The 21,921-nt window shown below is 35.0% G+C and overlaps 1 protein-coding gene across 5 annotated transcripts in view; it reads left to right on the top strand.

The window, feature by feature from the left end:
- Positions 1-21,921, top strand: part of EXOC6 (exocyst complex component 6) — a 91,355-nt gene that overhangs the window by 45,275 nt on the left and 24,159 nt on the right. For 2 of the 5 annotated variants that reach the window (XM_030453098.1, XM_030453101.1), the window contains exons 18-21: positions 3,531-3,710; positions 7,031-7,060; positions 12,821-12,962; positions 20,321-20,394. In XM_030453098.1, the coding sequence (XP_030308958.1) occupies positions 3,531-3,710; positions 7,031-7,060; positions 12,821-12,962; positions 20,321-20,394 (426 nt within the window). Of the gene's footprint in view, positions 1-3,530; positions 3,711-7,030; positions 7,061-12,820; positions 12,963-20,320; positions 20,407-21,921 lie in introns of those variants that run through there. The other 3 variants (XM_030453099.1, XM_030453102.1, XM_030453103.1) reach the window with 2 other exon arrangements.

Here is a 21,921-nt window from a genome sequence, read left to right as displayed (position 1 = left end):
GAAATTTTTGAAACACAGGTAAACAAAGAAAAAACCTACAGAAAAACAAAAACAAAAAACCAAACAAACCCACAAAACAAACAGAAAACCAACCCCCAAAACCTAGAACATGATCAGGGATTCCAAAGCTGGAACTTGAACTTCAGTTATTTGGCATTTTTCAATGTACACTGAAACAAGTGAGGGTGATTTCTTCTATTGATGGGATAAAGAGAACTAATCCCATTGAGAATAGTTTTGGTTTCTGTGCTTCATTTTTCCTCTTGATGCAAAATGTTAGTCTATTCTATTATAATATCCCCTCTGACACAGATGTTAAAAAGGTAGGTAAGGTGGAATAAGACATCTTTGCAAGATGCTTGCCAGCAATTTTCCCATTAACTGTCACTTGTTCTGCTAAGGATTTGAAGGACAAGAGAAGACAGAAAGATTCTGGCCTAGCAACTCCTTTGCTCTACCAGCTCTACTAATTTTGCTCACTCTTAAAATCCAGACTGCTTTTTATATAGCAATGTAGGTCAAGTGTGCCTTTGATTTTGCACATGTACAAAAATGTACATGATTTTTTGCACATCAAAATCGTTTTGATTTTGCACATGTACAGTGCAAAATCAATGGGACCACCCATTCATGGGTGGCCAATCAATACAAGCAAAACATTTAATACAGCTACAGCCTTTGATTTTGTTAAGAAGCACATTGTTCTTTATCCTTGAATTTCATTAATAAATGCAATTGAAAGTTTACACTGTTCTGTGCTGATTGCTTGTGCTCTAAGTTTTGTTTAACTGTACTATAAACTCGGTTCTATTGGAGGGAATCACAGAATATCTGTGTTCAGTGAGCGTAGGAGCAATTCCCTTTGGAAAAATACAGAAAGAACCCTGGCAAAGAAGTTGAGAATTCTTTTTTTATAGTTTGTTTCCTCTCTTTCCCTGGAGAACTTGTTAGCACCATGTTCTTCACTTAGAGTAGAATATTCTTTTCTTGTTAATCCCTTTTCCCCCCCTTTCACTGTTTTAATAAAAAACAGCTCTCAGTTCCCCGACTGGGCACTCACAGAGTTTGGTATGTTCTACTGATATTGAATTCATCTCCTGGTGGCAAACCATGTCAACTAAATTCTTTCTAAGTGGTCAAAAAGCTCCTTTTATTAGCATCATTGATCACATTTATATTCCATGAGATAATATTATTATTTCTTCTACACTGTTTTTTTAAATAGAAGTCCTCAGATATATTTCATGGCTGCTATTTTAGAGGGCTCTTTTCTAATTTTATTTTTGTGTATAAGATTTCATTTTAAGATGTCCTTCACACTCCAAGGATTGTTTCACATGGGTAGAAATTTAAAAAAAACAACAAACAAACTTGTTTCAGTATGTCATATTTTAAAATTGTGTAGTTTCAATATTTATAGCCACATTTTCCAGCTTTGGATGTTTATTGCTCTCCTTTGTTTGAATCAGCAGGGACACTGAGCATAAATAGAAGTGTTTGCAGATCTAGTCAGTAGAACTTTTTCAGCCTGCAGTCAAAGCATTGAGCTGTGTGATGGCAGTTGGAGAGTCAGATACAGATGGCATCCTGTGTAGGGCTTCAGGACATCCTCTGAGAGAAAAGCTATTTAACAAAAAATGTGTCATTTACCCTTTGCACTTTCATAATGAGAAATCTGTCAAGCCTTCAGAAGGTTTTGATGCAACTTTGTGACCACGTTAAGAGATGGAATTAGTTCACTTGGCTCGAGAATGTATTCCAAATATGTATAGTGCAAACTCACTCTTTCTCAGTTTGTGCATGGGATTCACACTGCTGCTTCTCAGAAGCAACTTCTGGTTTTGAAATCTAATTGCTTGTCCCTTTACAGTTATCTCAGGGAAGAGAGGCAGCGCTTCTTACTTAAATTATTGGCAGCCTGCTGCTCCAGTTGTAACCCAATAACCAAAGCAAAATAAAAGGTAGCCAAAAGCAGGCTTCCAGAAAAAAGCCTGAAGGATTAGTCTTGCCATTGCTGATAAATTATCTTAGTTGGTAATGTTGATACAACCACTCCATAAATAATTCCATTTTAAAACAAACAAAAAAGTGCAAACAAAACCCACAAGCAATCACACAATAAACAGATATATTTGCAAGTTTTATTATTATAGGTTGCTGAAACTGAGGTCTCAATGTTCTTTAGATACTTCAAACATAGACACATGACCTTAACTGAGGTTTTTATTGTCACAGCCTTTGAAAAAATTGTGGTTGTCAGTATCTACCTTTATTTTATATGTTAAGAGTTTGCCACATGTTTATGCGTTGTACTGGGAGAGCTGTTCTGTGGAAACTTTTTACAAGTTGGTTTGGCAGTAAAAATTCTGGGATTAGGGATTTGCACTCGAATATCTCTACATGGCAGAGCCACGTGCTTGCTCACTTGCTTCTGAAGTGTCTCACAGCCTGGAGCCTGGCTGAAGACTGAATATGACACACTCAATGTGATGCCACATTTAAGCTCAGATCACTTTGATTTTTTTTTTATTTTATTTTTCCTTTTTGCCTTTCCTCTTTACATCTCTCATGAAGTGCCATGTTTTTGGACTGCTTTCTTCCAGAGGAAACTGGCAGTGGGAATTTCGTCCACTTTTGTGTTGTATATCCAGCCTATTTTTAGTCTCTAAAAGGCTTCAGCAACTGACCAGGTCACTTTTAATTAAATGTTTTACTTGAATTATTTTTCAAGATCAGTGAAGAATGTTTCATGTATAGCCCAAAGTAGAACATAGAATTAATGAGTATCTTTAAACTCCAGGCTGACAAAAGCATACCTTTCCAGCAATGTATTCCTTATCAACTATCTCTGCAAAGTCTCAGTGCACCTATGAGGATGTCCCCTAAATAAATGAGGCAGATAGATAGCATAGCTCTTGCTTCACAGTAAAGGGTAAACTTTACCTCTTTCCTCATCTGGAAAGTGGAATCTGGGTGTTGGCAGAATAAAAAGTAGGAGTGGGGCTAAGCAGGGGAGTGCTCTGAACATTGGTGTGTAGCGATCAGGATATTTAAAGGAGAATGAGAAATTATGAATATTCTTCAGATATGCAGCTTAAGAATTTAATGATATAAATATATGATTGCTGAACCTGCAGCCATAATAGGTAAAATAATCATGTTTTTTCATTGTTTTGTTTATTGGGGTTGGTAAATTTGTAAGGCTGAAATAAAGGTGCTTTTTGTGAAGAGAGTAAAGCAATTGCTTTGTTTCCACATTTAACTAACTTTCATTTGTCTGTCAGAACAAGTTATATTGTAGGCTGTAGGTGTTATATTGTATATATTGTATATCTGTTATAAACACTCCTAAGGTATACTTTTTGGGAGTATTTTAAAACCTACAGCCTCAGAAGTTGAAGTACTGATTTAAATAAGACATTTTTAAATAAAAGAAAAACACAATACTTCAGTTTCATTGATGATTGTGATCTTATTTGCATTCTAATAATATTTTAGATTTCTGACAAGTGCACATGATTTCTTTTCAGGATGCAAGGCATGCTGCAGAAGGAGAAATATACACAAAACTTAACCAAAAAATAGATGAATTCATTCAGATTGCTGACTATGATTGGACAATGTCTGAATCAGATGGAAGAGCCAGTGGATACTTAATGGACCTTATCAACTTTTTAAGAAGCACATTTCAAGTTTTCACTCATTTACCTGTAAGTCATCAAAATTAAGTTTAGTTTCAAACTATTGGAGTATTATTTTGTTTTAAAACACTATGATTTTTAAGATAGATGTGATTTTTAAATTGTGTACATACTGTCAGATGTATTTTAAAATTTGTACTTTCAGATGTGTTTCAGTATGGTGATGATTCTTACCCATGCTAATACTTACTAATGTAATTAAAAGTATTTTGTAATATTGTTAGTAACAGCTGATTTATACATAGTGTTAGAGCTCATGCAGTTCTCAGGTGGGTTTTTAATTAACCACATTGGTTCTTTGTACAAGCAGTGCATAACTGATGCAAATCCTGCTTTTGCACATAAGATTATGGAGGTCTTGGGTTCTCTATGGTTTTTAATCAGATAGTTTTCATAATGAAAAAAAAAAATTCTAATTAACTGAGCTTCACTGCAATTAATCCTTGTTTATATTTAAATATATCCTGTGTTATGTTGTCCTGGATAAAAGAGTACTGTCAGCCTGTTTTATATACTAATTGTTACATTCTGTTGATTCTGTTACATTCTGATTTCACCTTGCTTTAAGACAAAAAAGATTATTTCTAGTTTGATTTATCATCATAATAATTGATAGCTTAATACATCTGGATTAACTTGAAGAAGTTACTTTCTTTCAAGTTACATCTTCTTTTCATCATCTTGTCCTTGATTGCTACTGTCACAGTAATGTTTGAGTGCTTTTACCCACATGCAGTACCTATAAATAATAAGTTCTAAGGCACAGAATATTCTGAGGCTCCAGACTGGAAGTAAATGATAATTTCTGTATGTGCAGAGCATGGTGGGCTTTTCTGGTCATTCAAATCTCATGTGAAGAGGCTGTGATTCTTCAGGCTTCTTTTCATTTAACTGACCCAAGACATAACCCACTCAAAATGTGTCGAGTAGTATTGCTGTGAATGGGATGTGTAAGGCATGTGCTTCTGTGCCAGATCATTTTAGACATTTTTGATTAAGAAGAGCAACTTAGTTAAATTAATTATGACTTAACATACAAAGCAGTGTGAACAAATAGCATTGCTCCACAATGGCCATATGCATATAACATTTAAGGGATGTGCTGTGAAGTGTGGGAGTAGTGTTCAAGATTAGGATATGCAGAAGTTTGTTGTGTATGTATATTGTGACATAGTTGTTCAGAAATGAGCCACAGACAGAATGAAGGAATTTGTTAAGAGGGAAAGAAGCAGCTGGGGCATTACGACTTGAAACCTTTGAAAGAAATAGAAATGTGGGTCTGAGGAATCAAGTCAACCTTTGGAGAAAGCTACTTCTTATGGAGAGATTATTCTGTAATTTCAGACTCTGGTCAGGTAATAGACAGAATCTAGAACTGTATGGACAACTAGTCTGATCTGGAGTGAGGGTTCTTATAATTTTTGACTTATCTTGTTTATCACACCTATTTTGACTTGGCCAATTGTAGAAACATACTGTTGTATGAATATTGTACATGAGCTGCAGAGGTCATATGAAAATCACAGAATCACAGAATTGGAAGGGACCTCTAGAGATCATCTAGTCCAGCTCTCCCACTAAAGCAGGATCACCCAGAGCACATTACACAGCACTGCATCTAGGCAGGTTTTGAAATTCTCCAGAGAAGGGGACTCCACAACCTCCCTGGGCAGCCTCTTCCAGAGCCTTATCACTCATAGTAAAAATGGGTTTTTTTATGTTTAAATGGAGCTTCCTATGTTCCTCCAGCTTGTGCCCATTGCCCTTTGTCCTGTCACTGGGAAATACTGACGATATGTATCCAGTTTCATTATGGTGATTTTGGTTAGATTTGTAATAAAAAATATTTTAATTAAGAGAAGATTTATAAATATATAAAGCATTTCCAAAAATAAGCCTGAAACTTGGTTCCATAACTCATTAAAATTGTAAATGTTTTTGACTGCTAAACTAAGCTAGATTCTATATGCCATAGTTAAGTTTTAGTATTCATTTTCATTAATGGATTATTCTATCAATGTCACAGCATCATCTCTGTAATAACTTTCCTACGGCTGGTAGAAAACATTTCACTGCTTAAAAACGGTTCTCAGAACCTTTTCTGTAATTAGAACTCAAAGAACCCAAGTCTTTGCCACTGGACATAATTTTAGTAAGAAAAAGAGCAGGAAAAGAAGAGGAATCTACTCTTCCAACCTTAGCATATCCAATCATGTTAGAGAATACTAGGGGCACTAGTTGGCTGTACTGGTTCTTGTCTTGTTCACAGGGTCACTGACTTTCACTTTGATAGTGTTTTGAACTCCCATCTTCCTGTGGAAGTGTTATAATATGTTCTTTAACATTTTTTTGATGCATTTGGTTTCTGTTTTTAGAATCCTCTCTTAAATTTAGCAGTATATGTTAGCTGTGTAAGTGCTCAGGGATGTGTCTCCTTTTGTGCTTCTATGTGGGGCTTTACTGAAGTATTTCTGTACCAATGTAGAAATAACTTGTAAAAAGTACATCTTATGTCACATATCTCTTTTATGCAATTTATGTTACTTTTATTGGAATGTTATAGGTCTAAATTGGGTAGACCATGATCTCATTTTTTCTGAACCTATTAACTTTGTGGCACAACTTAGATGGGGTCTGATATCTCCATAGAATTAGGTTTTGTTTTGGTTTGTTTGTTTTTTTTTTCTTTTCAGTTTCACATCTCAGTTTTCTCCTCTGTGTTTGTGTACTGTACTGAAGACTCAATTTTGGAACAGAAAATAGCTTTATTCTACTATGCAGTTATATTACTATGAGCTTTATGTTAAAATCCAGTAATGGGTCATGCTACATTTAGACTCTTACTGTTCCAAGCCATGGTAAGTCTGGCTTGAATAACGTATGTTACTGACATACAGATAGCCTCTGCAAGCCAAGATGGTAAGCATGGCATTTATTTTTAAGGCTAAGTATACTGGAATATATTATCTCATAAAAAAAATTTTTTGGAAAGGCTGTTGATAAACAGATGCTTCCTCATTGTGTGTTTGCTACTTTGATAATTTGACATATGATTTCTTATCACAGAAAAACATTTTATTACCAAATTCTTATTATTTAAGTTGTGAACTCTTTGTTTTGCCTCAACAAAATACTATATATATTCACAAGCTTAAAAACAAAATTAAAGAATTATGTAGCTGTAATTTTGATTTTTGAAGCTTTTCCTTACCTTTTATTGCTACCAGTTTTTTATTCCTTTTTTTGGTTTTGTTTTTTTGGGTTTTTTGATGTTGACAGTACATCTTAAATTTTTTTTGTTTTGATTGCCTTACTGGTTTCCTTCTCAGAACAACAACAATGACCATGCAGCTATGTCGGTAAGTAGATGCAAGATGAAGAAAAAGCATGATGTGAACTGAAAAACTATGAACTGCCTGCAGGCTTATTGCTTCAATTTTTAATCATGTAATAAAATGACCCCTCTGTTTTACTGATGATTTGCTGTACACCTTGTGTAGCTGCATGCAGATATCTGGTTAATGACTAACATTGGGCTTTTGTACACTGGGAGCCCTAAAAACCTTGCAGAAGGTTGGTGGGATGTGCCTTCCATCCCAAATGAGATAAATTAGGAGACTGTTAGACCTTCTGGAGGAGAAGTCAGGTATCAAAATGCAGCTGTGAGACATGAATACAGATTAAGGGTGAAGTTTAGATACAAAGTGAAAGAACCACTGAAAGCTCCATCCTTTCTCTGCTGCATCTGCCTGAGATCAATTAAATGTGTGTTCTCGTGGTTTTTTAAATATTTTTATTTTTTTAACAAGATGATATATTGCATTTAAAATTTCTTCCAAGCCCTGATTATTTGCTGGTCATCGATTTTTGTTTAAAGTCTTTCTTTCGATTTGGCATAAGCATTTCCATGATAATGAAAGTGTTGAAATTAATATTCTGTTAAGAGTGGCTTCTGAATACTGAATTTCTGAACTTACTTTTACTAATTTTCTCTAATAACTCCAATGTGGTTGAATCTTGTTGCTGTAAACTACTAATGTGAACAAATGTGTAAGGCACTTGGAGTGCACATTGTGGGAATAACTCCCTTTGTTGCTACAGTCAGGAAAGCAGTCGGCTGAGGAGCAGCACTGAGGATCTCGAGAAAGGCTGTAGCAATGGGATACCAAGCTGTTAGGGGCCTAGGGTACATGGATTACAAATGGAAGTTTAGGGGGGTGAATTAGTCTGTTAAAGAAAAGGCTGGGGAGAGACCTAGTGGCAGCCTATGACCTCTTGAAGGACAGAGTCAAAGGTGGTGGAGCCAAACTCCTCTCCCTTGTTGGTAGGACTGGCAAATTCACATGGCTGTAGTCATAGGTAGAAGCTTGGGAAGTGGAGCTTTGACATTAGGCAAGAAGCTTCCATGAAGAGAGCAGTGCAGTGTTGCAGTGCAGAGAGTCTGTGGAATTCCCATCCTTGCGTTGTTTGAAGGCTCAGACAGGAAAAAGGACAATGGGTCTGAACTGGTATTGTTGGCAGTAATCTTCCTCCAGATGGAGACTGGACTAGATGACACTGGTGGTTCATTCCAATGAGCATTTCTATGAGAAGGTACTAAGCCTCATGTTGAACTATCAGACTAATAAGTGTCATGAGCAGTAGGAATATTGAATATTTTGTATAGAAATATTTCTTGCTAATGTGGAATAGATGTCAGCATGCTGGTTGTGTCATGACCAAGCGCTGACAGAATTTCAGTGATGCAGAGCTTAAAGGCTGAATTGCTTTTGAAAGGTTATAATTTTTAAGTCATGCAGCCTTCAATGGTTATGTTTTCTCAAGTCAGAAGAATTTAGTCCTTTCAGATTTTTGTCTTCAGGTTCTTTTTTGTCCTATTTTAAGTTTATATTGCAGTTTATAGTACCACTAGATACCTCAAATCAAAAAGCAAATTAGAATTTCATTGTATAGCCATTAATGTCATTAAATCAGTTGGATTATCAAATTTGTGATTAACAGCCTGCATTTTTTTAGTTTTTATTTTGAACAGTTAGAGAAAAATCATACCTTTTATTTCTAGATCAGTTAATTTGAAATTATAGATGGTGTAAATATGTGTTTCTAATATAAGTTAAGAATTAGCTCAAGTTTTATTCTAGATATGTTTTGTCAATACAAAATTAATATTGGACAACTCTGCAAAAAATGATTGTTGAAAAGTAACAGTTACCAATTACTTTCAAAAAGGTATTTTTTAACATTTTCAGTAGTAATTGGGGCAGAGACTGGAAGTAAAAATGAATCTTTAAAAGCCTATTCGTGTTTTTTAATATAGTTGTATATGCAGGTAGTTCAAAAGTTTGATTTTAGTCCCAATGTTAAATAATAATATGCCTTAGTTATTGTGACTGATAAAATTTGTATTTTTAGTTTTTTTTGCATTTTCAGAATTTTTTTCCTTGTTTAATATTGTTAAATTAGTTCTTCAGCTTAACTTCTTAGATTTAAGATTAGTTGTGTTATTTCCTTTTATGCTGAGCATGAGAGCTTGTTATTGTATTGTGTGATTGGCAGCAAAAGCTTAATTTCACATCTTGCAGTGAGGGTGAAGGGGTGGTAGTTTTCTGCAACTATGTTAAAAAATTGAGTCCACAGCCTCCACAGGCTACTTAGAGAATGGGTTTTACTGATCTCTCCAAGTGCTGCTTCATGCTGTCTTTGATTGGCACAGCCTGGCAGGGAGGATGGGTGAATCTGTCACTGGCTGGTTAATTGTGTGGCTGGTCTCAGCCTGACATCAGGTCTTGGACTCCTAAGTGGCTCAATACAAAACAAATTAGCAGGTTGTAGTCATATTTCTCATTCTATATGCTCTGACTTTGTTAATAGCAATCTATAAATCATATTGACTGACACCATAGTGAAGGATGAAAGCTGCTTTGAGCCAGCTTGCATGGGTCTTAGAAAGCAGCACCACAAAGGTGCCAAGGAAGGATGCATATGGCTGACCCTTTGGGAATTTCCTAGGAACCAAATGTCTATGGCAATTGTTCTTAGGAGAAAAGCTTTTGGGTCTTATAAAAGAGGATTTAATATGTCAGCAGATTCTCTTTGCAAGCTCCTTTGAAATATAAGAAGTTTGTCTAAGGGTTTTCTCTTTTTACAAACTTTGTATTTCAGCAAAATGTGAAGGCTGAGTGAAAAAAAACAGTTGCCTTTAACACTGTTAGCAGGTGCTTTTGCTTATAGAATAGGGTCCTTGTTTCTAAAACTTTACATTGGTTGAGTGGAAGAATAGGTTTTGTAGATAGCAGCAATTAGCACAGACACAGCAGAGATAATAGTGGTGTCTCCAAGTGGGAAGAAACTGGAATGAATGTTAGCAGCCTGCTGAATCTCTGCATGCTATTCAATGTAGGTGTTTAAAAGCTAGATACTGTAACCATGGCCATTCCCCTTACAAATAATAATAGTAATTTAAAAGCCCAAACTGGCAAATAATAATTATTAGGAATGTTTTAAAGCTAACCGAAATTTGTTTAATTCTGGAAAAGGCACCTGTTCTTAGGATGCTCACCAATCTTTAAATTTCCTCTTCAAAATGCATTATGAAAAAAGTGGCAGGGAGTTGTTTAATTGGTGTATGGTGGAAGTCTGGTGAGAGAGTTTTAACTAGGTCTTCACTGTCAAACACAAAATTGAATTTCGTTCTGTTCTTTATATTGTACATACTTTGTTTTGAACTGGAAAACACTGAACTTTGAAGAAGGTAACAGTAAAATTCACATTTCTGTCAGTTGAAATTCAGCATTTTTAAAATTTTTATTTATTTCTTTATTTATCTAAGTAACTTGTTTTTTTCTCTAGAGTTAAGAAAATTGAGTGGTAAAATTTTATTCTTTGTTGATGTGTTATGTGAACAATAAGCCTGTAGTTCAAGTTACATAGTTGGAAATAGTTTAAATGTCAGGATGCTTCTATTGTATGAAATTTTAAAATAAGCATTAAATATACATCTGTTGATGCTTACTGAAAGCTCACGTGGCTTTTACCATGTCATTTCTGTATTGTAACCATTATCGTGTGCTCCAGTACTATTAATATTTGCCAGATTATAACAGCTAACTACAGATACTTGTGAAAAATATAAAATTCTGTCTTTTATTTAAAATAATAGAGGAATATACACTGTTTGCATTTAGTTTGCATATAAAATTAATCAGTTGTTAAAATTTTTCTTGACAACCTATTATCCAGTTGAGCTTTTATTACACTATAGTGGCAGCATAAATAGGACTTGGAGCTGTTCAGAGATGCACTCATTTTTCCATTAAATCAAAATGACATTTCCATTAAATATTTCAGACCTATTGCACTGTAATTAAATGAACTGTGGCCCATTGGTTTGCCTTCTCACCTCTTTTTTTCCTCTTTTTTTTTTTCCAATTCTCATTGATACTGTTCTGCTTGGGGAATAGAGCTGCATGTCTCCCAGTGTAATTACCATTGGCTTTGGGAGACTTTTAAGCATGCTGTTCTTCATTGTTTCTTACATTCCTTGTTGTCAGTTCATCTATTTTGGTCAAAAATGTTATTTGGTTTTCAGAGGCTTTCAATTAAGAAACTGACATTTCATTTTAGATATAAAGCTCCTAACAATTCAAGATGTCCTCATGCTAAAAAAGCATTAGCAAAAGCCATTTAATGTTTCAGTGTGGCATGTGAGGAGAGGGAATGCTTTTCATTGTATTGTCTATATTTTAATTACATTTTAACAAAGAATGGAATTTTAAATTACAAAATATTTAGGGCCAGATTTGCTTTCTATTATATGTATACACGAAAATTCAATTATATGAACAAGTTGGCTTATTAAGGACAAGAACTGACTATTCAGATGTAGGAGCATAACTTTCCAAACTTTTTGGAACAGTAAACTGGTATCTCTCATAATTTTTCATTGCTTTATGTGTTTCTGTGAATCAACAGTGGATTGATCATCTTGACTTTGCAGAAAACCAGCTATGGAATGACTGCTTTAGAGAATAGGTGTCATCACTTTATTGATGGATATAATGATAGTGGTGTGTGCTCCAGTAGGTGTATTATGTAGTTATGATTTCTTTCATGTAAGTTTGTTAATAGTTACTTTTGTTTCCATAAATATTCTAACAGAGATGAGATTTGCAAAGCATAGTTTGAGTACATTAAACCACAGAGATTTCTATTATTGCATTTAAAAGCCAAGAGTGCTCTGCACCAGAACACTGCAGTGCTATAAACAGAATAGTGCCATTTGGTGGGGTATTTGATCTTTATTGGTTTTCTTAGTTCTAAGGTATAATTTTTATAACTTTCAGTTCTTTCTGTACTAAATTTTTTATAATTTCTCAAATTAATTCCTGATTTTGTGCTTTGTTTTTTGGCCTTGTTTGGAAAACTACTTGCCTCAATTACATATAAATCATAATGAGAAATGTTACTAACGAGGCTGTGATTGAAAAATTGTTTCTATTTTGTACAGCAGGGGGCTTCATTTCATTCTGTAAGTAGTTGATTACTGATGGTACTGACTTGTTAGGAACCTGAAATGATGGTGGATGATGGTGGATGGCGTTACAATTCTAAATAATTTAGCAACAAGCTTTGAGATGGAATTCAAGCAATTATAGTGACAATAATTAGCACTAGCTGTTACAATAAATGCCCTAACTGAAAGCAATGGTTTTGGCTTACATAAAGTTTGGCATTGTTAAAAATATGCAGCATGCTGATTTTCATTTCAATTCTGGTTTCTTTCTGTTAGGGTAAAAAATTAAAATAAATAAACCAAAAAAGCTCTTCATATGCTTCATGAACTTATATTGTTATTACTTTGAAAATATCCATGTGTTTATGAAAACTATTGCATTTCTGGATGAAATATTAGTAATTGCTTTAACATATATTTTATTTAGATCCCAAACTGATTTAATAGAAACAGGTCAGAAAAATAACAGCAAGTGTGATCTTTCTCCTTCTAATCTAAGTCCTATATCATCAAGACTTTGAATATGTATTAAAAGCAAATCAGATGATAATTTCTTGAGTGAAATATCATTTGCTTCTATCTTAAAACCTGTTGCTCTTTCTACTAGGGGAAAGTGGCCCAGACAGCTTGCATGTCAGCCTGCCAGCATCTTTCAACATCCCTAATGCAGATGCTACTGGACACTGAATTAAAACAAATAAGCATGGGAGCAATTCAGCAGTTTAATTTGGATGTGATACAATGTGAACGTAAGTAGGTGTTCCACTATTCTTGTATATGTCTGTCTTAATATTGGAAAAAAATTCTTCAATTTAAGCCACATAGTAACCTTGTTTCTGTAATCTCAAGGATCCAACTGAACCACGAATCTATTGTTGACCCTACTGGAATTATAATTGCAGTATCCGGTAAAAAGACTATAGTCTATTACCAAATTGCATAAAACCACTACATAAACATAATGCTATTATAGTTGAGGGGAAAAAAAAGTTCAGATGTTTATGAAATTTTACCTTAACTCCCACTTGAGTTTATTTATTACGATACAAATTTTAAATATGCTGTTATATAGGGTTTCCTCCTAAAATTATTGTTGCCATACTCATTTGTAAACATCAGATCTTTAGTCTCACTATTCAAAACAGGGCATCAGAATTGTTTTATAAAACTGGTTCAATGCAGCATTGAAAGCAGGATTCATTTCTTCATATTTTATGAAGGTTTATCTGTGTGAAGGAGGTTTGCTTCCATAATGTGTCAGTGTTATGGATAGGTTTTAGGTCGGGTTTTACAGTTGATGACTGAGATACTCGCTAGCATGTTGTGGTTTGTTCTTTTTTTAAAGTGAGTACTTTTAGATTTTTATGCTCTGTTTTTTCAAAGCATCTTTCCTCATGTCTTTGTAGCACGTATCTCAATGGTGACAGCTATACAACGGGGTAGTTCTGCACATCATAACCTGATATTTCTAGTTTGGACACATGAAAAAACTTAAGACTATTCAATTAGCAGCCACCTATGGGAAACTGAAAACTTGATTTCAAGCAGTTTGTTTTGCATCACAAAGGGTTCTTGAGGGAGTCTGGGGGGAAGAGTGAAGGCACATTTTTGACATTTTTACTATGTGCTTGTCTTTTCTTCTGCTGCCTTACTTGTTACATTTTTACTTTTTCACTTTTAGAAAGCTTGATGTTGCAAATTTAATAGTGTTCTTTTCTGGTAGGTAGGTAGGAGTTATGAATTGCTGCACCCACTACACAGTCATCTGCCTTCCAAACAAATAGTGTAACAGTGAGGAAAGCTTGCACAGTACCATATTGCTCCGTTTCTAATATTTCAAATATCATCTGTGAACAACACCTTGCTTCTCTGCTTGATAGAGATCACTGTTTCACTCAGGAATTTCTAGCAGAATAGGGGATAAAATGCATGCCTTGACTTTCACTGCAAAAACAGTATGTTCAAATGAAGTAATGGATTGTTTTCAAGCCTTTTTCTTCTCAGACTTTGCCCTGTTATATACCATCCTAATTTCTATTACCGCTCTACCCTCTTTGGTTCATTCAGTCAGTGAATAGATCTTAGTAGAATTTTGTTTAATCTAACAAGAAAATATTTCATGATTTTAAGATTAAATGTAACCTTAAGACAACATATTTTGTATATGTAGCTGTTATTAACTACACAAGCTGTGCGAATGGCATGGACAAGACTTGGGAAACCTTGGGTCAAAAGGAGAACATTTCACTTAGTAACTTAAAAGACTGAAAAACGTGTTCTTTCCACCACTGCATAACTTCTGGTGCGGGCTGTACAGCAAATTCTGTTCTATTCATTCTATTCTGCAAATAAAATAAACTTTAATTTTTCCTTTCTGCAAAGCTTTTCAAGCATGTTAGAAAAGAACTGGTTTTGCACAGAAACCCTTTGAGTAGTTTAGATATAACTATGGAATCTTGTCAGAATAGAATGTGACAGATGAGATTTTACAATCTGGAATAAGGGATTGACACAGGGTTTTGCTCAGACTGCTTTGCTGTTGTGGTTTCATTCATAAGGTCCATCACAGGCACATTCCAGACCTCACTGTGATGCCTGTGATTTATGTTCTTGCTCATCACCCTCCTGCAGCTTTATTCTTTGACACTTTGGATTAATGGGTACGACAGTGACATTTCAATTAGTGCTTAGAATGTGCAAGTAATTCACAACTGCTGGGTAGCTTGCTGGGTAGTTACCTACTGTACTGTATACATGGGATTGACATTTTACTTAAACACAGTGATATTTAGATGCATTATGAACTAAAAATTATGTGAGGTGTAGAAAGTTATGAATAGCTGAATATTCAAATTCAAAATTCTCAGCAATATTCTAGATACTTATTCTGATCTTTAACATCGCGTTTTTATTTTTCTAATATGAACTGGAGATCTAACTAAAAGCAGAAAAATGTGATTACTGGTCAGATTTTTTGTTTCCATTAAAAAGCAATCAACAATGCAACCAGTCACCCAAAAACCTATTAATGAGCAGCAATCTGTTAAAGTCAGTGAGTGCTGAATTTCTTAGACACAAGAAATATATGGAATTGTAAGTGAATTTCCAAGAAAGTAAGGTGGAGGGGAAGCAGGTGATCTTGCAGTGAAGTCTGGAATTTCATTATCCTGCACTGCATTTCTGTGTTAAGTACCTAACTTTAAAAAGCAGAGCAGAAAATCACAAAGTAACTGATACTTTTGCCTAAGAATTGTAACAGTATGAAGTGGTCTTATGGTCTTCTTGCTCTGCTTCTAGTAAGTATTTTATTTTCCTTCCAGATATTCCAAACGCTTTCAATTTTATTTCAGTTTTGAAGTATTTATCCACTGCCTTTGCATATTTTATAACTTAGACCAGTGTTTTAACTCTGTATTTTACACAATTTTTTCTCAGTTGTGTTCTTCCACTAGGATGACTGGGATTCTTACAACAGTATGCAGGAAAATAAAACATATTAGATCATACTGAATAAAACCCAAAGGAGAGTCTTTTGCTTGAACATTGCATTTCAGCATCCTGAGGAGGAAAATTGGGTGGGGAGGCATTTGCCTTTTCTGGAAGATGAAATTCAAATGAGAGTTGCTGTATCTCACTTTATGAGAAGCAAGGTGTACATAAAAAAAAAAAAAAAAAAAAAAAAGAAAAAGTTTATCAGAGACACCAGCCATATCTAGATACCTTACATTAGCATTTTATTAGGAATTAGAATTGCTGGAAAATCTGATTGCTGGAAGAGTTATAAATTTTTTTTATAATTTGTATGTTGTAAGTAGCTGAATTGTGTGACAGTATTAATTAGCAGAAGGTATGGTTGAGTAGGCATCCTTCTTCATTCAGACATGAATCTGTGCCAGGATGAAAAGGTTTTGGGTCCTGCCTATAAATAGGCATGGGTTAGCAGAAAATTAGCATGAAGCAGAATGCAATATGCCCTCCTAACCAGCCGTGTGAAGAACTTCCAGACAGTCTCTCCTTTTTCACACGAAGGTGATCTCCAGAAGCTAAGGAACCCAAATCCTGTTTTTCCTTGAAAAGGCACAAGATTCTTCTCTGGAGGTCCCTCACTTTATCTGTCTTCTTTCCCATCTAAGAAGTCAGGTTAGCATAGCTCACATAAGACACATCCTTCATCTGCCAGTCACATATAGCAGTGAGAGAATGAAGGGAAGCAGGCAGAGCTGGCTGGGAGCTGCTGCTGGGGACAGTGCTGGGGACATAGCTGGGTGCAGTGCTGGGGGCAGTGCTGGGGACATGGCTGGGAGCTGCTGCTGGGGACAGTGCTGGGGACATGGCTGGGGGCTGCTGCTGGGGGCAGTGCTGGGGGCTGCAGCCCGGCCAGCTGGCAGCCCCCTCAGTGAGGCTTCTCTCCAGGCGTGTTTGAACAGCTGGGCTGCAAAGTGGCTGATGGCATCTGAGATGGGCACCTGATTCTCCACTCTTCCTCTAAAACTAGATTTGTAGCTTTGCTTTCCTGCCTTTGAACCAGTGCTATGAGGCTGAGGTAAAACTGTCCTTATTTAGGTTTTGATCTGAAGTCTGGACTCTGATTTTTAATTTCTGCCATTGAGCAGCAAAACTATTGGTCAGACCAACAGAGAGGCACTCACACATGGTGGCTAAAATATGGAGTTTTGAGAGAGTAAAATGAAGAGGCCTGTTAATAAGTCTAGATGTGCGTAGAAATTCAGTAAAATTCACAGCTATAGATGTCTTAAATTCCATTTTAGCACACACAGCCTTTTTCTTAAGATATCCCTTGACACAGAAATTCATATATGTCTTCTGTACAAAATTTAATTAAAATATCAAAGTACTCAAAAGAAAATGAACTGAAGTCATCTTTACAATATTTAAATTTACCATTCTTGTGTATATGTTGCCTCCCAGTATTATTACATACATTTTTTTGTTAGGTTCTGTCTCCTGTAAATTGCCAAACTGGCTATTACAGGAAGTACATTAAGTTTGTATATATTGATGACACATGTGCCAAAGATTCTGTTTTAGGTAAGCAAAAAGTTCTACACAGAATTATCAAAGTCTAGGGAAAGTAGACATTAAAAATCTTGTAAATACCAGATTATCATAATGCATATTTTCAGTTTATTTTCATGAAAACATTGAAGTTTCTGTTTCAAACTGCCAGGCAGCTCATGTGACAGTTTAATGGTGATATTTGTGTTTTCACTCTCTCAAATTATGAAACTCCTGAATGCTCTTAAGCACACTAAAACAACCAGCTAACCAGTCCCTTACAAATTGTCTTAGCCTATAATGAAAATAAGGGCTGAATTTTTTACAATATGTACATATTTTGTGAAATATGTACATATTTCATTACTATCTGGAAAAGAACCCTTAGGATGAAGACATGTTAATCGTGTTCATATAATATATTCCTAGCATGCTGTGCAGGAGAAAATGTTTAATTAGCTTTGTAAAATTGTTCACACAACTTAAAAATTGAGGCTGGGGGAGGGAACTGTCAGACCTTTGTGGCAAGCAGATTATCTTTTTTTCCTTTGAACTCATTAAATTGAAACCAATTCTACTGTAGTCAACTGTCAGGAATGGCCCAAATATAAGAATAAATCCTTGTGTTATAATTAGTGGCCCTGGGGGTTTAAATTAATTGATAATATAAAATTGTAGGTAAAGAGAACAAAGCAAGTCAAAGTATCCCACTCTAGAAAGGTATCTTCCAAAGTATAGTGCCAATGGCTAACTGAAAAGTTTTGCTGCAGAACACACATTTTGGCTATATTTACTTTTCAGTTCTGTAGCTATTCCTTTGCTGTAGAGCTTCCTCCTCCCAGTGCTACCATTGTGGAGTGGCTGGAGATGCTCAGATTCTAGTGGGGAAAGCTGGTCACAGTGTACTGTGTACAAATGGGAAGTTATACAGGATCAGATACAGATGACCCTTACTGTTCAAGGTACCTTTCTTGTTTAGGGGATACAGAAGAGACCCTCGTGTTTATCTTCCTTTTCATGGTGTTGCCACAGCTTCACAGCATACATACCTCTTTTTTAGCTGTTCACTGTGGGCATCACTAGAAATTCCCTGATGTAGTATAGTGTTTGCATTTTAAATGCTATGTTTAGCTCACCAAAGGGGCCAGAATCCTGCGTCTGTCTGTCCCTGAAGAAATGTTGATCCCAGTGGCCATTAAATAGCAGCCATGAAGACACACAGCCTTTTAGCCTAGGACATTCAGAAGGGTGTTTTCATAGACCTGGAGGTCTTTTGTTCTTCTCCAGGTTGGTGGTTGTACAAATTGTTTTCTTTTTGCTTCTTTACAGAGTTTATTATTAAGCAAACTCTCTCTAAAAAGATGCTGGGTTTAGGTTATGTTTTTTCTACTGTGTTCTATCTTTTTTTTTTTTTATGTATAAAGTGTCTTTTTGGTAGATTGAAATTCCCTGAAAAGTCCCATAGAAATAGTTTTACTTACAAAGCAGGAAAGCCAGACAATTTAAAATTCAGACTTCAATACAGTAACGAGTGAGCATTTGCCAATGATTACCAAAATTTGTCTGTTACATTACAATATTTTCCCTAGGGCCTTTGATTGTTATTTTTCATTCCTTTATTTGATTAATCAAGTCATATTCCAGTTTAATTAATTCTCTTATTTCATGAGTGTCCATAAATTTTTTTGCGCTACTGTAATACAAGTAGTAAATTCTGCCCCTGTTGGTAAAGCTGCTAATCTGGTACTACATTCCTCTATTACTAAGCTATCGTTAGATATTCTGAGATCATCTTAGAAGCTTTATGTACTACTTAGAATCATTATTTTCATTTACATCAAATTCCACAGAACCATTTCTAGATTTGTAAATAGTCTATCTGAATTCATTAGACTGCTTTGAATTGAAGCCATACATTAAGAGTAAATTACTGAACCCGTTTGTTTGCCATCGTGTTATCCTAGACACTAGTGTCTTTTTGGATATTGCTTTTGCATCGCAATCCAGATTTTATATCTAGAAATTAAAAAAAATATTTTAGGGGTTTCACATTATTTTTAAACATTGCTAGGAGTTCTTAGGACACAATAGAGATATCTGGAAATGTTTTGGATGTGTATGTTCTGTTTCCTCTACTACTGAGTGCAATGTTCTCAAACTTGAAAAAAAAAAGCAACCTTTCACTGTCTCAGATGATACCTTTATAAATTAATTCCAATAGCATCTACTTTGTTTTTGTTAAGAGCTCTTAGCTGCGTATAAGAAAAATTCTCCTAAACTCCTTTGACATAATATGTCTCACTTGAGTGGGGATATGAGGCAATGGGAGCTTCTGGAAGTGTATTGGTTGTAAATGCATGACTGGGATAAGAACAGCAGAAAGTATACTTACTTTCTATAAGTTTGAGGATTACTAATTATTTCCTAGTTTAAGCAAATAGCTGACTGTTCCTTTTTATTACCATGTTATCATTTCTTAAAATTTTGAATATAGTTTTGCCTTCCTATTTTGACAGCCTTTCTTTGGGTTCAAGGAGAGCAGAAGTTCATTATTGATAAGCTGCCCAAAAGGCAGTGAGGCATTTCAGGTCTGCACTGACTGTGGCACATAGATCTTTCCACCTGTTGACTACATATTAAACAAACTCCCACTTTAGCTTTTTAATGTTTGGCTAGAGGTGGAGTTTTATAAAGCTGATGCTATAACAAAAGCAGATGTTTGAAGATACGTTGACAACCATGGAATTGGTATTATTTTGAAATCTTTTAGTAATCATTCACTTTAGGCAAAAAAAAGATAAAATGTTGGCTTCTGTGTTTGCAACATTACTACTCGTTTAGAATTTTAAGCAAAATTCCTAATAATACTCCTAAAAAATGTTATTCTTGAGGATTATTGGAGATGAAAAAATTACGGGAAAGTTGTTTGTTGGTGTGTTTGCTTTTAATCACTGTGGGTTAATAGTTATCATTTATTTCTGTCAAACTTGTTTCTGTCAAACTAGTATTTATGATACATAGATCTAGATTTTCTGTTAATTTTTTTTTTTTTAAAGTCAACATCCATAATATTCTTGACCTTTCCTTGCAGTGTTTGCTAGTTCTGAGCCTGTGCCAGGATTCCAGGGAGACACCCTGCAGCTAGCTTTCATCGACCTCAGACAAGTAAGACACTAGTTGTTGTTTTTTACCCTACTAATTTCCCCTTTAGACCAACACTGAAGTTATTAAATTAAAGAACCTTTCATGTTTTAGCATTCCCATGTAATTAGTTTTGAAAAGTGGTTATTTGAAGTGTTATTAGAGGCACTATTCCCTATAATTTAGCATAAAACTGTTTCTCTAATATGTTGTTAGGGGGCACTGTGCTACTGGTGGTGCTTTTACATGGAAACAGGATGGAATTTTGGTCCTGGCAATTTTGTAAAGAACCTGTGACACCTTTTTGCAAGAGCTTACATGTTACACTGGTGTGTCATGGCCCAATTCCATTCTGAGCAATTGCTCCTGTCTACAAAACTACTCTCTGGAAAGCAAAATCAGGCATGGTATTCTTTTAAATTATTGGAAAGAAGTTTTATTCCAACTGTCTGATCTTTATTCTATATGAAATATAATTTTAAATGCCTTAATGTTGGAAGAACTCTTCCACAGTTCTTGCCAAAATGTGTTTTTTTCCAGACTAAAATCTATCTATCCTAATTTCATGTAGTTATTTCTGTTCCCTGCTCTCTGTAAATTCAGACACATATCTACCCACAGCAATTAATTTTCATAAACTTTTCATATGTGAAGTTTTTGGAAATTAATAAGTATTTCATAAAATTACAAGTGTAAGTGTCACTTAAATAGTGAAATGAATCCTCAACTGCACATGGAAATTCTTTAGCTTCCTGCAGATGATATTTTTCATTACCATTATGAGCCTGTGAAAGTCATCAGAAAATAAGAGAAATGTAGAAATAATTCTATACTGAATTATCTGGATAGTAATATTATTTTTTATTTTAATAGTTTAGTAGGTTTTTCCTAGCAAGGTAATGAAAAGACATTTCAGAATTGAAAATTCCTGAGGCAGTAAATTCAGATTTCTCCTTATAGTTAAAGAACTTGATTACAGTGTATTTTGAAATAAAAAGTTAAAAGGCAGAGTCGTCTGACATCCCCACAGTAATATAATTATGAACAAAATCTACAGTGGGATCACCAAGGAGGAGGATATAGGATTGTGGCCATAAGATTTGTTCACGTGATTTGTACCCTAGGAGTTCCAGAATTCAGTATGTGAAGATATACTCTGTCAGACTTCAAATATACAAGTCTTTCCTTCACTAGCAGCCTTCTGCTTTTGGATTCTTTTTTATTCTCCTTTTATTATTTGTGTTAGAAGTGACTGAACATCTTCCAATTTGTATGGCAAGAGTTTAGTTGAAAGGAAATGATGCTGAGAAACTTTGGCACCATTTCTGTCATCCACATAAGTGGTATAAGTCCTTGCAGAGCCTGTGTTTGTTTCAAGGGAAAACATGATTACCAGCTATGCAGGAGGGCAGAGTGTGTACATACCTGCTACAGGAAATAAATATTATTTTTGTATGTTTTAAGCACCAGCTCTTGAGTATGTCAGATAAATAGTGATCATGTTGCTTATGGAAGCTCTCAGTTTATGTTACCAACTTGTATTTAGAATTC

This window comes from Calypte anna, chromosome 6 (assembly GCF_003957555.1).
Source record: "Calypte anna isolate BGI_N300 chromosome 6, bCalAnn1_v1.p, whole genome shotgun sequence".
Classification (NCBI taxonomy): Eukaryota; Metazoa; Chordata; class Aves; order Apodiformes; family Trochilidae; genus Calypte; species Calypte anna.
The sequence above is the reverse complement of the archived record's forward strand: the minus strand, read 5'-3'. Positions and strand labels throughout refer to the sequence as shown.